General features: G+C 41.1%; 1 protein-coding gene across 2 annotated transcripts in view; it reads left to right on the forward strand.

Annotated features, from left to right (window-relative positions):
- Positions 1-1,755: 1,755 nt before the first annotated feature.
- The window catches only part of mapkap1 (MAPK associated protein 1), a 34,904-nt gene continuing 19,024 nt past the window's right edge, over positions 1,756-17,635 (forward strand). For both annotated transcript variants that reach the window (XM_070552191.1, XM_070552192.1), the window contains exons 1-2: positions 1,756-1,970; positions 3,591-4,037. In XM_070552191.1, the coding sequence (XP_070408292.1) occupies positions 3,755-4,037 (283 nt within the window). In that variant the 5' untranslated portion in view covers positions 1,756-1,970; positions 3,591-3,754. The remainder of the gene's footprint in view (positions 1,971-3,590; positions 4,038-17,635) is intronic.

Here is a 17,635-nt window from a genome sequence, read left to right on the forward strand (position 1 = left end):
ACAAGTTTGAAATTTAAGAGTTTTAATTCTTCAATTTAAACTAACGATTTGAAATGACAATCATAGGAAACAATCAACATTGGCAACCTTGTTGGACAATCTTTAACTGTTGATATTTTAAGCTTGCACAAATAGACCTTGTGTTGGATGTGCTAAAATTGAGGATATTAATTATGAATGCGTGCATGCAGGTGTCTGAGATTGCTTCAGGGAGAGAAAAGGTGATCTGAGTGAAAAATTATGTTTTGAATTAAACTTTAGTTTTTATTAGGAAAAACAGCATCAAAACGTTATCTATCGTGTTCTGCCTCACCGTACTCAGGACCCCCTTTAGATCCGGACCCCGGAGGATGTGTTATCCAGAAGACACCTGGGCTGGCAGAGAAGACGAAGATGTGTGGCAGCCCAGTCCCGGGTTGACCTCGGTACACGTTGCTGAAGCGTTCGGCAGATGCGCTTTCTCAAGTTTAAATTAACTCAGAAATCAAAGACTCTGGGACGAGTCTGCGTAAGCTGGTTGCACTTCAGCTATTCTGTCTGGCTTGACAGAAATAGCGTGGGGGGGGGGGGGGGGGCAGGGCTCCTTTCCCCGTGGTGTTCGTTCCACACTTCTTCTCTCTTTCGTTCTCTGAGGCCTGGAGGACAGCAAGACCCCTGCACTGCTGTCTCCCAGGCTACTGATGGCACAGCCTTCTTCAGTAATTTAGGCAGGCTGGATGCCTAAAAGGCTCATTGCTGCCACATCAGCCAACACACTAAGCCAGCAAACCCCACCGCACACAACATGCACATCGACCACCCCCACCCCGTGTGTTATTAATATTAATTTTTATATATTACCAGTCCTGATTTTTTCAATATATTTACTTACAACTGTACCATGTTCAGTGCTTTGGGCTTCCTGACAGGGTTGCGGAAGGCACTTTATAAATAAAGCTTTGATTGATTGATTGAACTGCATTGGTATCGGTTCCTGGTATTGGTTAACTTTCACTGATACCGGTATCGGCCTGCTGCCGGTGCATCCTTAAGGTACATGTATATACACATAGGCATCTAGTGTTGTAACCTTCGACCACTAAAACCATGAATAAAAAATTAAAAAATTTGGGTTCCAAAACTATGCAGCATTCTGCAAGAGACACAGACATGCAATGGAAATCCAGTATTGCACGAGTATTGAACACATAATGAATATTGCAGTGTTATTGTGTAACAGGATAATGCCAGTAAAACTTAAACTAATGAGTTAAAGTTTGACTTGCAGAGAGCCTCAAAGGTAGGAGAAGCCAACTCTTAAAGTTTTTGCTTGACTTTAAAAAAGGCTTAAGTGTCAAAGCCGTGGTTGTTGTGTCAGAGTGGTTTGTGTCATCAAAAAGAGGATCTCTGAGGTTTCATTTGATGTGAGTAGTCCTGCTCGGTTTGTATTTTTTATTACAAATTTGTACTGGAAAAATAAATGAATGAATGATGAACAAATGAATAAATGAACGAATAAATACATTTATGTTTTACAAAGTATTGGTGTTACACTTGGAAATTTCGGTCTTGCCATCACATAAAATAAATCCTAGATGTTTCTTTCAGGAAATTGTGAAGACATGGCTGTGTAATACATCGGCAACCCATCGACAGAAAACAAAAATAAGTTTTAAAAAGGCACGTTGATGGTGTTAAAACAAAAAGTGCATTGAAAGTAGATATTTTATTCTGAAAATCTTTACCCGGAAGTAAAAATGGATTTACCATGGGTGAGCAGTGCACTGAGCACTACAGATTAAAACGGGCTTCCAGATAGTGTTGTGATTTTACAATATTTAAAATAGTAAAGTAGTGTTTTCTTTTGAGTTTATTTTTCATGGAGAAGAAGACTTGTGTTGTGAACACTTTTCTTTCTCATCGAGGCCTTTCATGAAGCTCCTTGTTTTGACTGCAGTGAGAGCGGCTAACTACCCTGACTCTGATTCCAGGTTAGGTCCAGTGTTCTCTCAAACACCACAGCTGATTTTCGTCTTACTCATTTGAAGTGACACGGCCTGGGTGTAAATTGCAAAGATTGCTGCTACATTTAGCTGTCGACGGAAGGCTTAGCTACTTCTGAGTTTTACGCTAATGTTGAAGGTTAGAAGAGCTGGGAGGCTAACTCTAGCTGAGCCTGAATGTTCAGCCTGGATATTTTAAACGTTTGTACAAACGTAATGAACAAGCCTTTAACGTAAAATAAAGTCATAACAAAACTATTTACGAACTGTTTTGGGTAAAGTGAAAACTCGACACTGAAAATTGTCACCTGTCGATGTTAGCAATAGCTAAAGTTGTTCCTGGAACTGACTTTCAGATGTGACCGTTGCTAACCAAGTTTGGTTTTTTTCGTTAGTGTAAGGTTAAAACAGCAGGGCCGAGCTCAAATCGTGGCGGTGGCATCCAGCCACGCAACAGCCACCATAGACATTGGCCTTGTTTGAGATGAGCAGCGCCTCGCCTGGAAAACAGATAGAAGCAGACGGACGCAGCAGCTAGAAGTTGCGTTGATATGTGTCTCCCCCCCGAGATCTGTTTCTTTGGCACTCAGCAGCGAGTTTGAATCATCCACTCGCAAAAAAATGTGTCCTAACCCTTACCCTAACCATAACCCTGAAACAAGCATAAAAATTGTGCTACACATAATATTTATAATATATATATTTATGCAAAACATACATTTTTGGTGCCAGGGTGGTTATGGTTATGGTTAGGGTAAGGGTTAGGGTGAGGGTTATTTCTTGTGTTTGGTTTGTTTCCATTTGCAGCTGGGTGCAAAAGAAGCAGAAATAGAGGGGGGAACACATATCAACGTAACAGCGGCGTAGGTTGACAGTTTTCCCAACATTAAAATTCTGGTGCCTGTTAGCAACTGAAACACGTTCTCACATAATTGTGGATATCACATTGTAGACACGTGCAAATGGAGATATGACTATAATAACAAGTAAAGTTGTCAACTGTAGATTTTTATTGTGCTTATAGGAAATGTGACAAAAGAAAACAATTGACATTTCTCTTTATGGCCTGTATAGTTGTCTTCGTCAGCATACTATGATTTGCGGAATACATATGAGTGGCTTCTGCAAATCTCGTGATTTCTGTCTGTTATGGGATGTGACTATGTTCACCCTGCTAATGGTGTTTATCTGTTCAATTTAACAACATGGTCGTTCAGTGTCAACAAAAGAAACTGATGTTTCTGACTAGATTATGAACAATATTCAGATAAGCTGAGTGTGAAACCTATTTTGTTTTTGTTGTATTCTCTGTTTATGTCCATCCATAGCAGCCCGGTGTGCCCAGTAACAAACTGTCATCTCAGTGAAACTGCAAGAATTCAGCTCAGTTTATATATTTATGAGAAATTAGAGCTTCTCATCATAACTACTACACTCTTCTTCCTGCAGCGCTGGGATTAAAGTATCTTTGAATTGATGTATCACAATGCAAACTATTCAAAACACTAATATAAACAAAATATTTTATTAATATTAATTTTTATGTATTACCAGTCCTGATTCTTAATTTTATCCTGCTTTGTGGATTAAGTTTTTCATTCTGAACAGGTAGTGGGACTTGTCTAATGGAGTTGAAGGAGAAGTAAGGAGAACAAGAGGGAAGAGATGATTCCTCTCTGCGTATCATCAGTTGCTGCTTCAACATTGCTGAATAAAAACTGAAGAGAGAGCCTCATTCAGCAGAGAGTGAAGCTGTTTGTAAAGCACTAGAAATGGCTTTCTTGGACAATCCGGCCATCATTCTAGCCCACATCAGACAGTCCCACGTGACCAGCGATGATACGGGAATGTGTGAGATGGTATTAATAGACCAGGATGTGGATCTGGAGAAGTGCCAGCTCACTCTGGTGCCTGGCAGCAGCTGTGGATCTTCTGGTTCAAACTCTCTCAGTGAAAACAGCAGTGGCATGGTGGACGGTCATACGTGCGAGCTGTCTCAGTCCATGGACATCACCTCCAGCTGGGACTTTGGCATTCGTCGGCGCTCCAACACAGGTGAGCTCGTGTCCAGGCTCTGGCGTGTTTGTAGGTGTACAGTTCCTCAGAGGTTTGGAGGGGTCTAATCTGGACTAATGTGGGTTTGGTTTGTTTTGTTTAAGGAAATCATGTTATCAAAACATGTTGCTGCTGCTACAAGAATCATGATTGTCGATGTGAATTTAATTGATTGTTTTGTGGGATGTGTGGGTGTGAGGCAGGTAGAACCGTGTTTGTGTGTGTGTTCGTGTGCCCTTTGCTTCTTTTCATTTGAGGCTCCAGAACTGAGACTTGACATATCCCCTTATAAAATGTACAACACATTAGCATTACCACTATCATCATGACGTTTCTGATTGTTCAGTATGACATCACAACCTCCCTGTGTTGGTGAAGGCAACTGGACTTACTTGCTTCTTGAAGGCGTTTTGCTTCTTACCAGAGGAGCTTTGTCAATTCTGACTGGACTATGGGAGGGTCAAGCTCATAGGCCAGTGGTACTCATTAGGCGGGCTGGGTCTGTGGTTGTAGTTATAGCCACTGTTCTATGAGCATAGCAGTTGACTTCTATGACCACAGCTACTGTGCTACGGGCAGAGCACCGCACAGCCCCGGTGAACCAGTTTGAAGTACACTAAAGACATTCATTAAACATCAAATATGAAGAAAGTTTCAAATATGAACACATTTTGTAGTCATTGTACTTATAAACTGCCAAAACAATCCTTCTCAGTTAAGTGTTAACCTATCGCAAAACCTTTAAAGTAAAGGAGTCTGTCTGGGCAGTGGGTGCTGTCACAGCAATTCATAGCTATGGCCATTGACTCTTCTCGTAGCTACAGGATAGCAGTCACAGCCATTTGTGGCTACTGGCGCGCCCTCGTGGCTGTGGCTACAATTGGAGCTCGGCCCTACTGCCTGTGTGGCCAACTGCCAAAGGACCCCAACAGACCGTTTTATTAATTTTTTTATGTTTTGAGTTTGTTTTATATTTGAAGTTCAATAAATATTAAGCAATTAATATTGCACACAGTGAGTGTTCAGTTCTTTCACAACCAATGGGCTGCTAAAATGTATTTATGTATATATTAAGATGATTACTAAGGCCAATATATATGTATGTATATTATATGTATGTATGTGTATATATATATATATATATTGGCCTTAATAATCATCTTTAGATATCGGCCAATAAATCGAAAATTAATTGTTGTCGAAATTTTTTACTCTTATCGAGATAATTTTTCCCATGTCAATAAATTTGATGATAGAAAAAATGAAAAGATGTGTGTAGGTCGGTAACGTTCATGTCCCTTTAAGAAACTGTACCACCTTGAGTCACAAAAGTGGCACCCAATGTAATACATGTGACAGCCCCATCTAGTGGACAACTTTTGTTTCTGCGCATATCTGTAGCTATCGTCCATTTGTCGTTATCGAGGTGAAATCTTCAATAAATTGTCATATGGATTTTAGGCCATATCACAGACTTGACAAAGCTCCTTGGGTCAGATGCTAAATGTCTTCAAGAAGCCAAAGAAGTTCAGTTGCCTTCGTTCAAACCCCTTTGCACAGCCTGTCTGGTTTCTCCCAGAGTGAGTTGAAATATGGATAAGAAATGACTCAATTAATGTAACAAAGGTCCTTTCCTTGAATCCAACCATGTAAGTAATATAAGTTAAGGCAAACAGGAACAGGCTCTTAAAGCTGCTTTCCGGAGTTTTCCTCTTTCAGAAATGATGTATGATTTGTCAGAAATCCATAAAAGTGATTATCTTATCATGTACTGTGATGTAATATAAACAATACGCCTTTTTTTTTGTGCTAAGCACGCCCCCTGCCCGGCAGAGCTCTGTGCAATAGGACACTGAGCGCCGACCAGAACTAACCAGTAGTGTTAGACTGCCGCTTAGACGCTTCAAATTTAAGGAATACTTCGGCTGATGCAGAGTTGATGAACTTTTCACGGACAAGAAAGTCTCTAAAATATAGATATATGAAAACAAAACATGACATGAGAATAATACTCGTAAAACAACGTGTTTTAGCTCTGTTTGTCGGCTACAGAAGCACATTTATAAACAGAAACGTGAAGTCGCCATCTTAAAAAAAACAAAGGAACACCGTTTTTGTGTGGTATGCTTGTCAGCCACTAGATGGTGCCATTAGATAAGATAAATACTCCGGAAAGAAGCTTTAATTCTAAAGTTTATAACAATGAATGTATGTTATTTGTTTTAAAATGATGAAAAAATAACCTTAGACAAAGAAATACTCAACCTTTTTCATGTTATTTATCATGCAGACACTAAGTTTAGGGTCAGAATCAATCTGCTGGCATGCCTGAGTCCAGCTGATGATCCAACAGTTTGTATACCCACTGTTGGAAGCTTTGCTTCAGTTGTCTTCTGCATGACCTTACTAATCCTGACAAAACAGTCCTCTATTATACCAGATTTTTAACAAACATGTCATCAAAATGTTTATTTGTGAACCAAAAAATCCCACTTTCAGAAACCTCCTTCTGAAATGGTTTCCAGCAACAGTGAGCCAGCAGCTGGTTCATGTTTTAACACTTTGGTCTACACTCAACTTGGAGACATGCAGGTTAAGTCTGGCGCTGTTGTGGAGTCGCATCAGGCCAGTGACTCTTTGCCATGGCAACCAGAAAGGTGTGTGCTCTCACCAAACCAGTGGGTCACCCCGTCAGAGAACACACACGCTGTGCTCTTGTTTTTGGTCTCAAGTTTTTGTGCAGCTGTAGAAATTGGTGACAAAGAACTCTGTGTTTGCTCCAGACAGGGAACACTTTAGTTGCTATGCTAAACTGTGCTAATTGTTTCATTCTGGTACCAACTCGGTGACTAAAAAAAGCTAAAGCCCTAAGATATCGCAGTATCATTAACATAGTGTCCTGTAGGAGGACAGGAGGAACTCAAACTAACCTGATTTGAGGTAGTCTGGTGTAAGCGTTACCAATGCCTCCACGCTTGACACTTAAGGGTTTGGATTGGGGGGTCAAACTACCAAATAGGTCCCAAGCGCAGTCATTGCTGCAACTCACCCCACCCCACGGGATGGGTCAAATGCAGAGATGTAATTTCACCAGTGTGTGATAATGACTATGGACTTTTAAAGAGCAAATTGCAGGTAAATTTTTTTCTAATTCATATAAAATGCTGTCCAAAAATCCTATTTGAAATGTTTATCGTGGATATTTAATTTTAAAATACATAACAGCAGTTTTTCTAGTAAAAAGTGACCTTTCTCAGCAAAGCTTCTAAAAAGGCTCTTTTTTCCTAAATCTGAACCTCTGACGTAACCACAGGGAGTTGGAAGCTAGGCGCTGCCTCAGCTCAGTGTGGAGTGTGGCTAGTTTTAAGGTAGAGAGGTCATGTTATCGAGTCAGTGTGTGTGTGTTAACTAGTGCTGGATTGTGTTCATTTTGATAAATTATAGTTTGTGAAGGCTGTACCAACTCCAGCCTGTCAGACATCGAGTCCATGGGTTTCCAGATAAGAGGAACAACGCCTCTATCTCCGTGCCTAAGGGCGTTTCTGCAGCTGAAAGACGGACTTCTGTAGCCCACATCGGTTGGTACCAGGACAGAGAGGTCCGCGCTGGGCTCCGGACACCCGTGGTGGGGTTTAAAAATGAAATGCGGATTTCTGGAGCTCAGATCACCGTCAGAACCGACCACCAGTTGGTTTCGGGGTCGGAGCCGGATCAGAATCGCCGCCTGGACAACCAGGAGAAGATTATGTGCAGCTTTTAAAAATACCAACTGGACTGGCTCGCTGGTGTTTGGGTCGGATCCAGCTCACAGAAGCCCGCATGAGCTCCAGAACCGGAAGCTCTCCCTCTTTCTAAAGCACTAAACTACATTACGTGAACGGATATTAACGAGTGTGAGACAGCTGACAGATGCTCATTAGTATTAATATTATATTAACTGACCAATACAATTTTAATTGTCTGGTTCACGATAGTAATCTGTACAATATTTTAATGTTAGCACACGAGTTTAAGCTGTTTACTCACCTGCTGCTCCCCCGCTGCTTCTCCTCCTCAATCTCTCTGCTTTGGCCGATGGTTTCTCCCTCTGGTTTGTCTCTGCTCTCTGGGGCGTGCAGCAAGCTCAGAACTTTATAGTTTTGGTCCATCAGAAGTAGAACTATAAACAATTAAAGTTTCCTCTGTGACAGAGCCGCATTAGAATCCATATTTTTCTCTGGATTAAGCTAACAGGACTCCCTCAGCTGACGTCATTTGGTTTGGCAAAAAAAAAAAAACCTCACAAAAATGACTCTACAAGCCTAAATAATTTATGTATGTGTAAAAAACCCCCGTTAAAAACGAGTTTTTATTATGTTTCTCTAAACATTGGTTCATGGGAGTCTCTAACCTGCAATTTGCTCTTTAACTTGTTTTGTCCACCTGAGCTGCTAAACCTTTTTAATGACTGGACCGTAACATCTTAGCTCAGTGCTCGCTGTACGGTCATGTTATCATTACTAACACACGCCACCTGAGAGGATGTTTTATTTGTTTTTGAGGTCTTTAGGCAAGTGTGTTTGAGAATATGAGCCTGGATCAGGAACATAGTGTGTTCAGCATCATAACAGAAACAGCAGTCAAACCTGTTGGCAATAACAGCTAATCCAGTTACTTTAGTCATTGTTTCCTTCAGCATTTAAGGGTTTTACTGTGCAGAAATGTTCTTTTTTTAATATTTGTAACTAATATTTGTCAGAATACCAAATCTGCCAGCTGATTTTGAATCTAATGAAGTCTTTTGTATTTTTTTATCATCATCAACAAATCATATTAATTAGGCATGGGCCGGCAAAAGCAAAAATACTAGTTTCATAGTTTTGACATTAAAACAAACATTTAAAATATATCATTGGGTTTATTTGCTTCTGTTTTAAAGAAACAAAGCAAATGAATGTAATCACTAGGTATGTGTATTGGTGAAATTCTGGCGATGCAATATGTATCATGATACAGGGGAGACAATACAGTATATATCACGATATATGTTGACACAATCAGGTAGACGATATCAATTTTTTGACTGAATTTATTAAATTAAATAAGTTAAATAAGCAGTCCAAATGCAGTCCAAACTGATGTGTAACTTGTTTAACATGAGGTATTAGAACCATAATAGAGGGATTTACATTTAAATGGTGCAAACACAATCCATTTACACTGCTGCTCACTAGCGGTCAGCGTTTGAATTGCACCCAAAAAAAAGAAAATACACAAATGTTTGCATGCAAATTCTTCCAAATATTATAAACACGGCTTTTGAATATTGATATGTATCACAGGAAAAAAATCATGATATATTGCCATATCAATACATCCCTAGTAATAGCTATATTATAGGTTTAACATATTGTTATTTTGGTTGAGGCACAGGTGGAAATCTGTAGAGAAAACAAGGGAGTCTGTTGACAATGTCTCAAATCAGCATCTGATGGTTTTAATAATGACACTGATTTAAATCTGTGACATCAGCTACTAACCTTGTTTTTTTAATTTAAGACTATATTTACATGTGCATTAGAAAACCGGCCTCTCAAATAAAGTTCCTTCCACTCCGGTACAGTAGGTGGCGACATGCCCCTTTTCATGTCGGCATTCTTTCGGTTAACTTGTAGGGGCCTAAGTCTCCTCCCTTTTTGGTTGGCTCATGGATCCCCGGAAGAACGGAAAAATGAATGCAAGTCAATGGGGCTAAAAACACTATTTTCTAATCCGCTTTGCCTGGAATTTAAATGAAAAGTAATGCCATTGTCGGTACAAGATCTGCTCGAGTGCAAGATCGGCTCGGGGTCCGTCGACTGCCGATGACGTCAAAGTAGTTGATTGGCTGAACATGAACCTTATGGAATTATGTAATAACGTTACTGTAACTACAGGGGTCCAACAAAGAATGGCCACGCATCATACTGATGTCTTCGGATGTTTATTTTGCTCTTTCTCTCTCTCTCTCTCTTATTATCTTCAGACACCGTGAAAACTGAAGAAACACAAAGTTTACACAATAACGGTTTGAACTTATCAGTCTCTCATACCATTGTCCATAAACAGTCTCGTGCAAGCAGAACAGAAAGAAAATGCGCAATAATGAATCACAAAATGTCCTCTCATTAACAGTGTAGAACACATATGCAACATTATACAAACATTATACATGAAACCATACCGTGTGCGCCTCTTGGACCACATGCAGAATGACATTAACGTCGAGGCTGTAGACACATCTGTAGCTATGTATCCATGCTATGGTTGCTATGGTAGCGCTGTCAAACAAACTCTGATCATGTGACCATTACAAACTCTACCTCATACAAACTTTACAGCACGTTACATATTTAACAAACCCATATTTTTTAATCACATATTTTAGACATGTTTTTAAATCAATGTTACACTTTTATCATCTTATCTAGTAATTAAATGAACCAAATTAAGCATCTCTCTATCACAGAAACATTTGAAATAAACAACTTTATTTTAACTGTCTCAGGGACAGTTACACTCCCACCAAATTACTAAGATTTATGAACTGTTAATAATATGAATAAATCTAGAAATTTTCAGAACCAAACAGTACTTAATCTTGCAAGTCAAGTCTAATACTTTAACCATCCCATATACATTTACAGAAGTTCCAATGGAACATTCTAATTACTCTCTATTAGGACCACTAATTTATGTATAGGGCGTTCAAGAGTGGATGGTTTATTGAGCCTTTCACCCTCTTTCGATAGTTTCCTGTTTCCTAGTTGTATTCTGGCTTTCCGAACCAGACCCTCTTCATCTTTGCAAACATCCAGTACTCTCCCAAGCTTCCATTCACTGCGAGGGATTCCTTCTTCTTTCACAATGACAATGTCGTCTATTCTAACATTTCGTCTTGGGGAGTGCCAGCGTTGTCTTAATGTGATATTTGAGAGGTACTCATTCCTCCATCTACTCCAGAATTGCTCTGCCAAATATTGAACTCTGCGCCACCTTTTTCTGGCATACAGATCTTCTGGCACAAATTTTCCAGGTGGAGGCAGTGGTACAGAGGTTTTCATGGTGAGTAAGTGGTTTGGGGTGAGTGGCTCTAAGCCTTTGGGATCACTGATGCTGTCTGTGGTAAGAGGACGGCTATTAACAATCGACATGGCTTCATAGAAAAATGTTCTCAAAGAAGCATCATCTAATCTTCCAGCACTCTGTGAAAGGACCTTGGTTAAGACGCCCCTGACTGTCCTTATCTGCCGTTCCCAAACACCTCCCATATGACTGGCGTCAGGCACATTCATGACAAAGTCGCACTGTTTCCTGGCCAGGTAAGCAGACAGTCTGTCCTTATCTACTTCCCTTAAGGCCTCTGTCAGTTCATTTTTTGCCCCAACAAAGTTTGTTCCTTGATCAGATCTGATTTGTCTGATGGCTCCACGAATAGCTATAAAACACCGTAAAGCATTTATGAAGGCATCTGTCGTGAGATCTTCCAACATTTCTATGTGGATTGATCTAGAGGACAAACAAGAGAATAGAAGACCGTATCTCTTAAAGTCCTTGCGGTTTTGCTTAGTATGGAAAGGTCCAAAACAATCCATCCCGCAATAGGAAAATGGTGGTGAGGGTTCAACACGAGCTGCCGGTAAATCAGCCATCCTTTGTGTTTCTGTTGGCCTGCGAACTCTCCTGCATGTAACACATTGCTTAATGTGATTAGCTACAACTTTGCTCCCACCAATAACCCAGAAACCATTTGCTCTTAGTTCATTAAGTGTCTGTCCTCTGCCTTGATGCTGGGTTTTCTCATGGCACTGATCTAAAATCAGGTGAGTAATTATGCCATGTTTGGGTAGGATTATTGGATGCCTCAAGTCAAGCGGTAAGGAAGCCTTCCTTAACCGCCCTCCTACCCTGAGAACGCCATCTTGCAATATTGGATCAAGTTGGTACAAAGGATGGCTCTGTGGTAATTTACCATGGCTCAGTGTTTGTATTTCCTCCTTGAAAGCATCTTCTTGTGCTAATTTTATAAGCACATGACTTGCTTTTCTCCTATCTTCCACATTTATACCCTTTGTTGCATTGGCTCTTTTGGCTAGTTGCTGAATCCTAGCAACTACATTTACTGCTGTATGCCATTTTGAGAACCTTTTGAGTCTCTCCAAGAAGTTCCTGTCCTCTACTACCTTTGTACGTAGTATTTGTGTCGTATTGACCTCTGGATCACCTACCAGAAGGTCTGGAGTTGAGTCTGGTGTGACAAACCCTCTTTCCCACAGGAAATGAGGTCCAGTGAACCAATTTGAACTGATCAGTTCTGCCACTGTGAGGCCTCTGGAAGCGTGATCTGCTGGATTTTGATTGGTGTCAACATAGTGCCACTGTGCTGGATCAGTTGCTTCTCTGATTCTTTGCACTCTATTAGCAACAAAAACATGAAATCTGCGGGCTTCGTTGTTAATGTAGCCCAAAACCACCCGTGAATCAGACCAGAAATACTCTTGATCAATTTTGAGCTCCAGTTCCTCTTTTAGCATTCTGCTGACTGCTGCAGACACCACTGCTGCTGTTAATTCCAGCCTTGGTATGGTTACAACTCTCGTGGGTGCAACTCTTGCTTTGCCTATGACTAAGGAGCAATGCACTTTGTCTTCACTCATCACCCAGACATATGAGCACTGACCATACCCGCGATTGCTCGCATCTGAAAAGTGGTGGAGTTCTATTCTTTGGACTTTTCCAAGGTTTTCAGGTATAAAGCATCTTGGGATTTGGAGTTGCTGCAGGTTCTTCAGATCAGTGACCCAACTCTCCCATTGTGGCTTCAATTCACTAGGCAGTGGCTCATCCCATCCAATGTTCTTTAGACACATTTCCTGTAGAATTTTCTTTCCTATTAGAAGGAAAGGAGCCAAGAAGCCTAATGGGTCAAACACAGAGGCGATAATGGAAAGAATTCCCCGTCGTGATACTGGTTTCTCCTCCAGGGCAACTTTAAAGGAGAAGGTGTCACAGCTTACACTCCACCTTACTCCCAACACAGTTTGAACTGGGAGTTCATGATGACTGATGTCCACATCCTGGGCTCCACTAGCTCGTTCACTATCTGGAATTGACTCCAGGACTTCTCTGTTGTTGGATATGAACTTGTGAAGCCGTAATCTTGCCTTCGCACACACCTTCCGCACATCTCTCACTAGTTCAATGGCTGCATTCACAGTTTTTACACTGACTAGCCCATCATCAACATAGAAGCTACTTCTGATGAAGTTGGCTGCTGTTGGATGTTCCCTTTCATTTTGGCTCGCAAGATACTTCATTGCATAATTTGCGCAGCCTGGTGAGGACGCTGCCCCGAAAAGATGGACTTTCATGCGAAATTCTTTTGGCTCTGTGTTTGTTTCACCGTTTTCCCACCACAGGAATCGCAAGTAATTTCTGTCTTCTCTGTTTACATGAAATCTGTGAAACATCTTCTCTACATCACAGATTATTGCAATAGGGTGTTGGCGAAATCTGCAGAGGACTCCAGTCAAACTGTTGATGAGGTCAGGTCCGGTCAAGAGGTGATCATTCAGAGCTGTGCCACTGTACTTTGCAGAGCAGTCAAACACAACCCTGATTTTTTCTGGTTTTCTTGGGTGATAGATGCCTTGATGTGGAATGTACCACGTATTTCCTTCTCTGGGATCATCTTCAGCTCTTTCAGCATCACCTTCCTTGAAGACATTGTCCATGAACCTTACATAATCGTCCTTAAATTTGGGGTTTTTCTCAAACTTCCCTTTCAGGTGCTTAAGTCGCACCAGAGCCAGACGCTTATTTTCTGGCAGCTGAGGGCGTGCCTTAAAGGGAAGTGGCATCTCTAGGTGCCCGTCAGCATTCTGGTGTATTTCCTCATTTAGCAGATGCATGAACTGTATGTCATCTTGTGATATGCTCTTTTCTCCAGGAGCTGTGTCTTTGAAATCTGACTCAAGTACTCTGATGATGGTGGCTGGTGTCAGAGGTGGAAGCTCCTTAACAGATAAGCGATGGCACAGGCCTGTCACTTCTGTTGATGTTGCCATTTTTTGTGAACTGCCAACAATGCTCCAGCCCAGGTCTGTCTTGATTGCATATGGCTCTTCGTCACCTCCCGCGATTACTTGCCGTGGTGCCAGTGCTCTAGAACAGTCGTAGCCTATTAACAGCCCGACCTTGCAATCCATTAACTCGGGCATCTCCTGTGCTATTCTGATTAGATGTTTCCATCTCTTGGCAGTTTCAGAGGTGGGAATGTGTGAACGTTCAAGTGGGATGAAGTCTCTGGTATAGGCAAGTGGCAAGTTGATAAAGCCTTTGGAGTAAAACCCTCTAACTCTGAGCCCACTAACCCTTTTGCTCTGAACAATGGAATCTCTTCCCATCATAGTGGTTAGCTTTAACTTCACTGGCTCTAAACTCATCCCCATCTCCTCACACACCTCTTGATCTACAAAAGTGTTGCTACTCTGCGTATCTAATAAAGCATACACTAAGGTCTCTCTCTCTGGAGTGGTGGTTGAAGAAACCCACACAGGGACTATCATGGATGTGCTCCCACCATCTCCTTTGTCCATGCAGCAAGAAAGTGCAGATATGTTTTCTTCTGCCCGCATTCTATGTGATAACGTGTTCACTGCAGTTGTTGGACGGTCTTCATGAAGAGCTGTTGGATGATGTTTTTTACAAACCTCACAAGTCGCCTTGCGCTTACAGTCTTTTGAATTGTGTCCTCTTTTGAGACAGCCAAAACACAGGTTATTGTCAAGTATGAACTTTCTCTTGTTTTCCACATACATTTGAGCAAAGGTCTGGCATTTATGAATAGAATGGCTTTCTCCACAGCAAATACATGTGACTGAGTTTGATGGCAAAGCATGTGCTTTTCTTTCTATATCAGCCTCATTTGAATTGTTCTCCACTTTGCTGTATCCTGTGGTTGTTCTGTCTGATGCTTCCACACTTGTGATGTATGCATTAGCCTTTGGATGCTTTATGTCTCTAGCTTCAGTGTGTTTCAAGGCATTAAATGATGTTATGGGATTGCATGCAACTTCCGCTTCTTGTGTAACAAAGTCAGCAAATTGTTTGAAGCTTGGATATTCTTCTGTTTGCCGTAACTGCACCGTGACATGACGATTCCAACGAGAAGTCACCCAGTCAGGAAGTTTTCGGAGCAATTTTTGATTCTCTTCACAGTCATTTAACACCTGCAGTTCTTTGATGTATGGCATAGCATTGCTGCAGGCTGTCAGAAAATCACTGAATTGTCTCAGTTTAAGTGACTCTCTTGAACCAATCTTTGGCCAGTTGTTCAGTTTTTCCCTAAATGCACGCTGAATTACAAAGGGGTGACCATACCGAGCATTCAAAGCTTCCCAAGCTTGGTCATATGCTTGGTCATCTTTTCTGTAAAAGCTTCCCTCCAATACAGACTGTGCTTCTCCACTGATGTATTTGCGTAGGTAGAACAACCTGTCGGCTGGATTTGTGCATCGCCGTTCTATCAAAGCTTTGAAACTAGTGCTCCACTCTAAGAACTTAAGTGGGTCCCCTGAGAAGACTGGGGGTTCAGGTGCAGGAAGTCTGGTGAGGACCATTGTGTCATGCAATGCTTGCATTAACAATGACTCATTGTTATTGTTTGGTTGTTCATTGTTATTATTCTTGTAGGTTTGCTCTGGTACGATTTCTTCAGGAGCTAACGGAGGACAACTGACTACCTCACTGTGTGCACTTTTGACTTCTCCACAGACTTCACTTGAATCTGCTTGAGAATAAGCTTTTAGCTTTGCAGTTATTACCTGAAGATCTCGCTGATTTTCTAGTCTTTTAAGCTCTTGCCTTTGTGTAGCAATAGCCTCCTCCATTTCTATCTCGGCCTGCTTCGCAGCAAGCTGTGCAGCACACTCTGCCTTTTTTACATTGATGCTTTGCTGCTCCGATAAACAGCTTGAGCGGTGGCTACGTACTGAAGGTCGGGAGATTGTAGTCCCAAATATTGACTGAGCATATTCTCTGTCTAGCACCATGTGAAGTCTTGCATTTTCTGCCTTAGCATCAAACTCTTCTATCCCCACTTCGCTCATACGTACTTTAAGTATTCTCATCAAGTCCGCTGTTACTGCTGTGCAGGAATCAATTTTTCTTCTAGTCTCAGTAGAAGGGGCTGCCTGCGATCTTATATCTTCATATGTATTTTTCACTTGTGACTCCAGCCCTTCGACAGTATCCATCATGTCAGCTAATTCCTGGTCAGAGCACTCTTCTTTAAGTTTGGAACGTGTAGCTTTAACTTGTTCTTTCCAGGTTTCATATAGTTTGATAAATTTACTCTCCTTCTGAGAAAACTCTTGTTGCTTAAGTTCTAACATTTTGGGTGTTAACTTTCGCTCCCTTGAGGATTTCCTGGGCTCTAGTCTTGAAGTATTAGTGGCAGGCTTCTGCTTTATTTCTATTTTAGCATGAATATCACCTATGAGTAACTCCAATTTCTCCCTTTCAACATCATCAGTCTGTAATTTCAATTGTTCATTCAATCTACTTAGCTCTTCCTTAAGGGAATACATTTGTTCTCAGAATTCTTCAATATGTGATTTTTCTGTGTTTACTGACATTGCACATGTTTCAGCAAACCTGCTGCATAACAAGTCGTTGCTATATGTATATGCGATCCTGGCAAACATATAATTCTCAATACAATCTGATTCTTGCAACAATTTTTCTTAACAACACCCCTTGTTAGTCTTCCTTTAAGTTGAACTCTTAAACATCATTAGAACACTTTAAACAACACCACTTGTAAATTAAAGGGGAACAGTTTGGCTATGACAGGCTGGTTACCTTTAGCTCAGTACCTTTCTCATACAAAATAAATTATTATATTAATAGACCTCTCCAAACTTTACTAACAGCTGTGGATATATCACAGCCCAACCTGACGTTGACTGCAGAGCCGTTATCTTTTCCTTGAAGACGGAGGATTATACAGTTTTTGCTGTGTGCAACGGCAGAGTTGCAGACGGTTGCAGAGCTGTAGTTTATGATGGTCAATGTCGCCCTCTATTGGTGAAGTCGTGGTCGTTGCCGTCCAAAGCGCCAATAATGATGTTTCCTCTTTCCGAGTTTGCAAGCCTCCTTTCCGCTGCGTTCTCGAACCACACACACTGCGCTGTCACGAACCTTTCTTCTTTTCTTCTTCTGAAACATTCACTGCTTCTTACGTTGAACTTCCAGGCACGTTGGCGGTACGTTTTCACTGTAACTACAGGGGTCCAACAAAGAATGGCCACGCATCATACTGATGTCTTCGGATGTTTATTTTGCTCTTTCTCTCTCTCTCTCTCTTATTATCTTCAGACACCGTGAAAACTGAAGAAACACAAAGTTTACACAATAACGGTTTGAACTTATCAGTCTCTCATACCATTGTCCATAAACAGTCTCGTGCAAGCAGAACAGAAAGAAAATGCGCAATAATGAATCACAAAATGTCCTCTCATTAACAGTGTAGAACACATATGCAACATTATACAAACATTATACATGAAACCATACCG

Source organism: Nothobranchius furzeri, chromosome 6 (assembly GCF_043380555.1).
Source record: "Nothobranchius furzeri strain GRZ-AD chromosome 6, NfurGRZ-RIMD1, whole genome shotgun sequence".
Classification (NCBI taxonomy): Eukaryota; Metazoa; Chordata; class Actinopteri; order Cyprinodontiformes; family Nothobranchiidae; genus Nothobranchius; species Nothobranchius furzeri.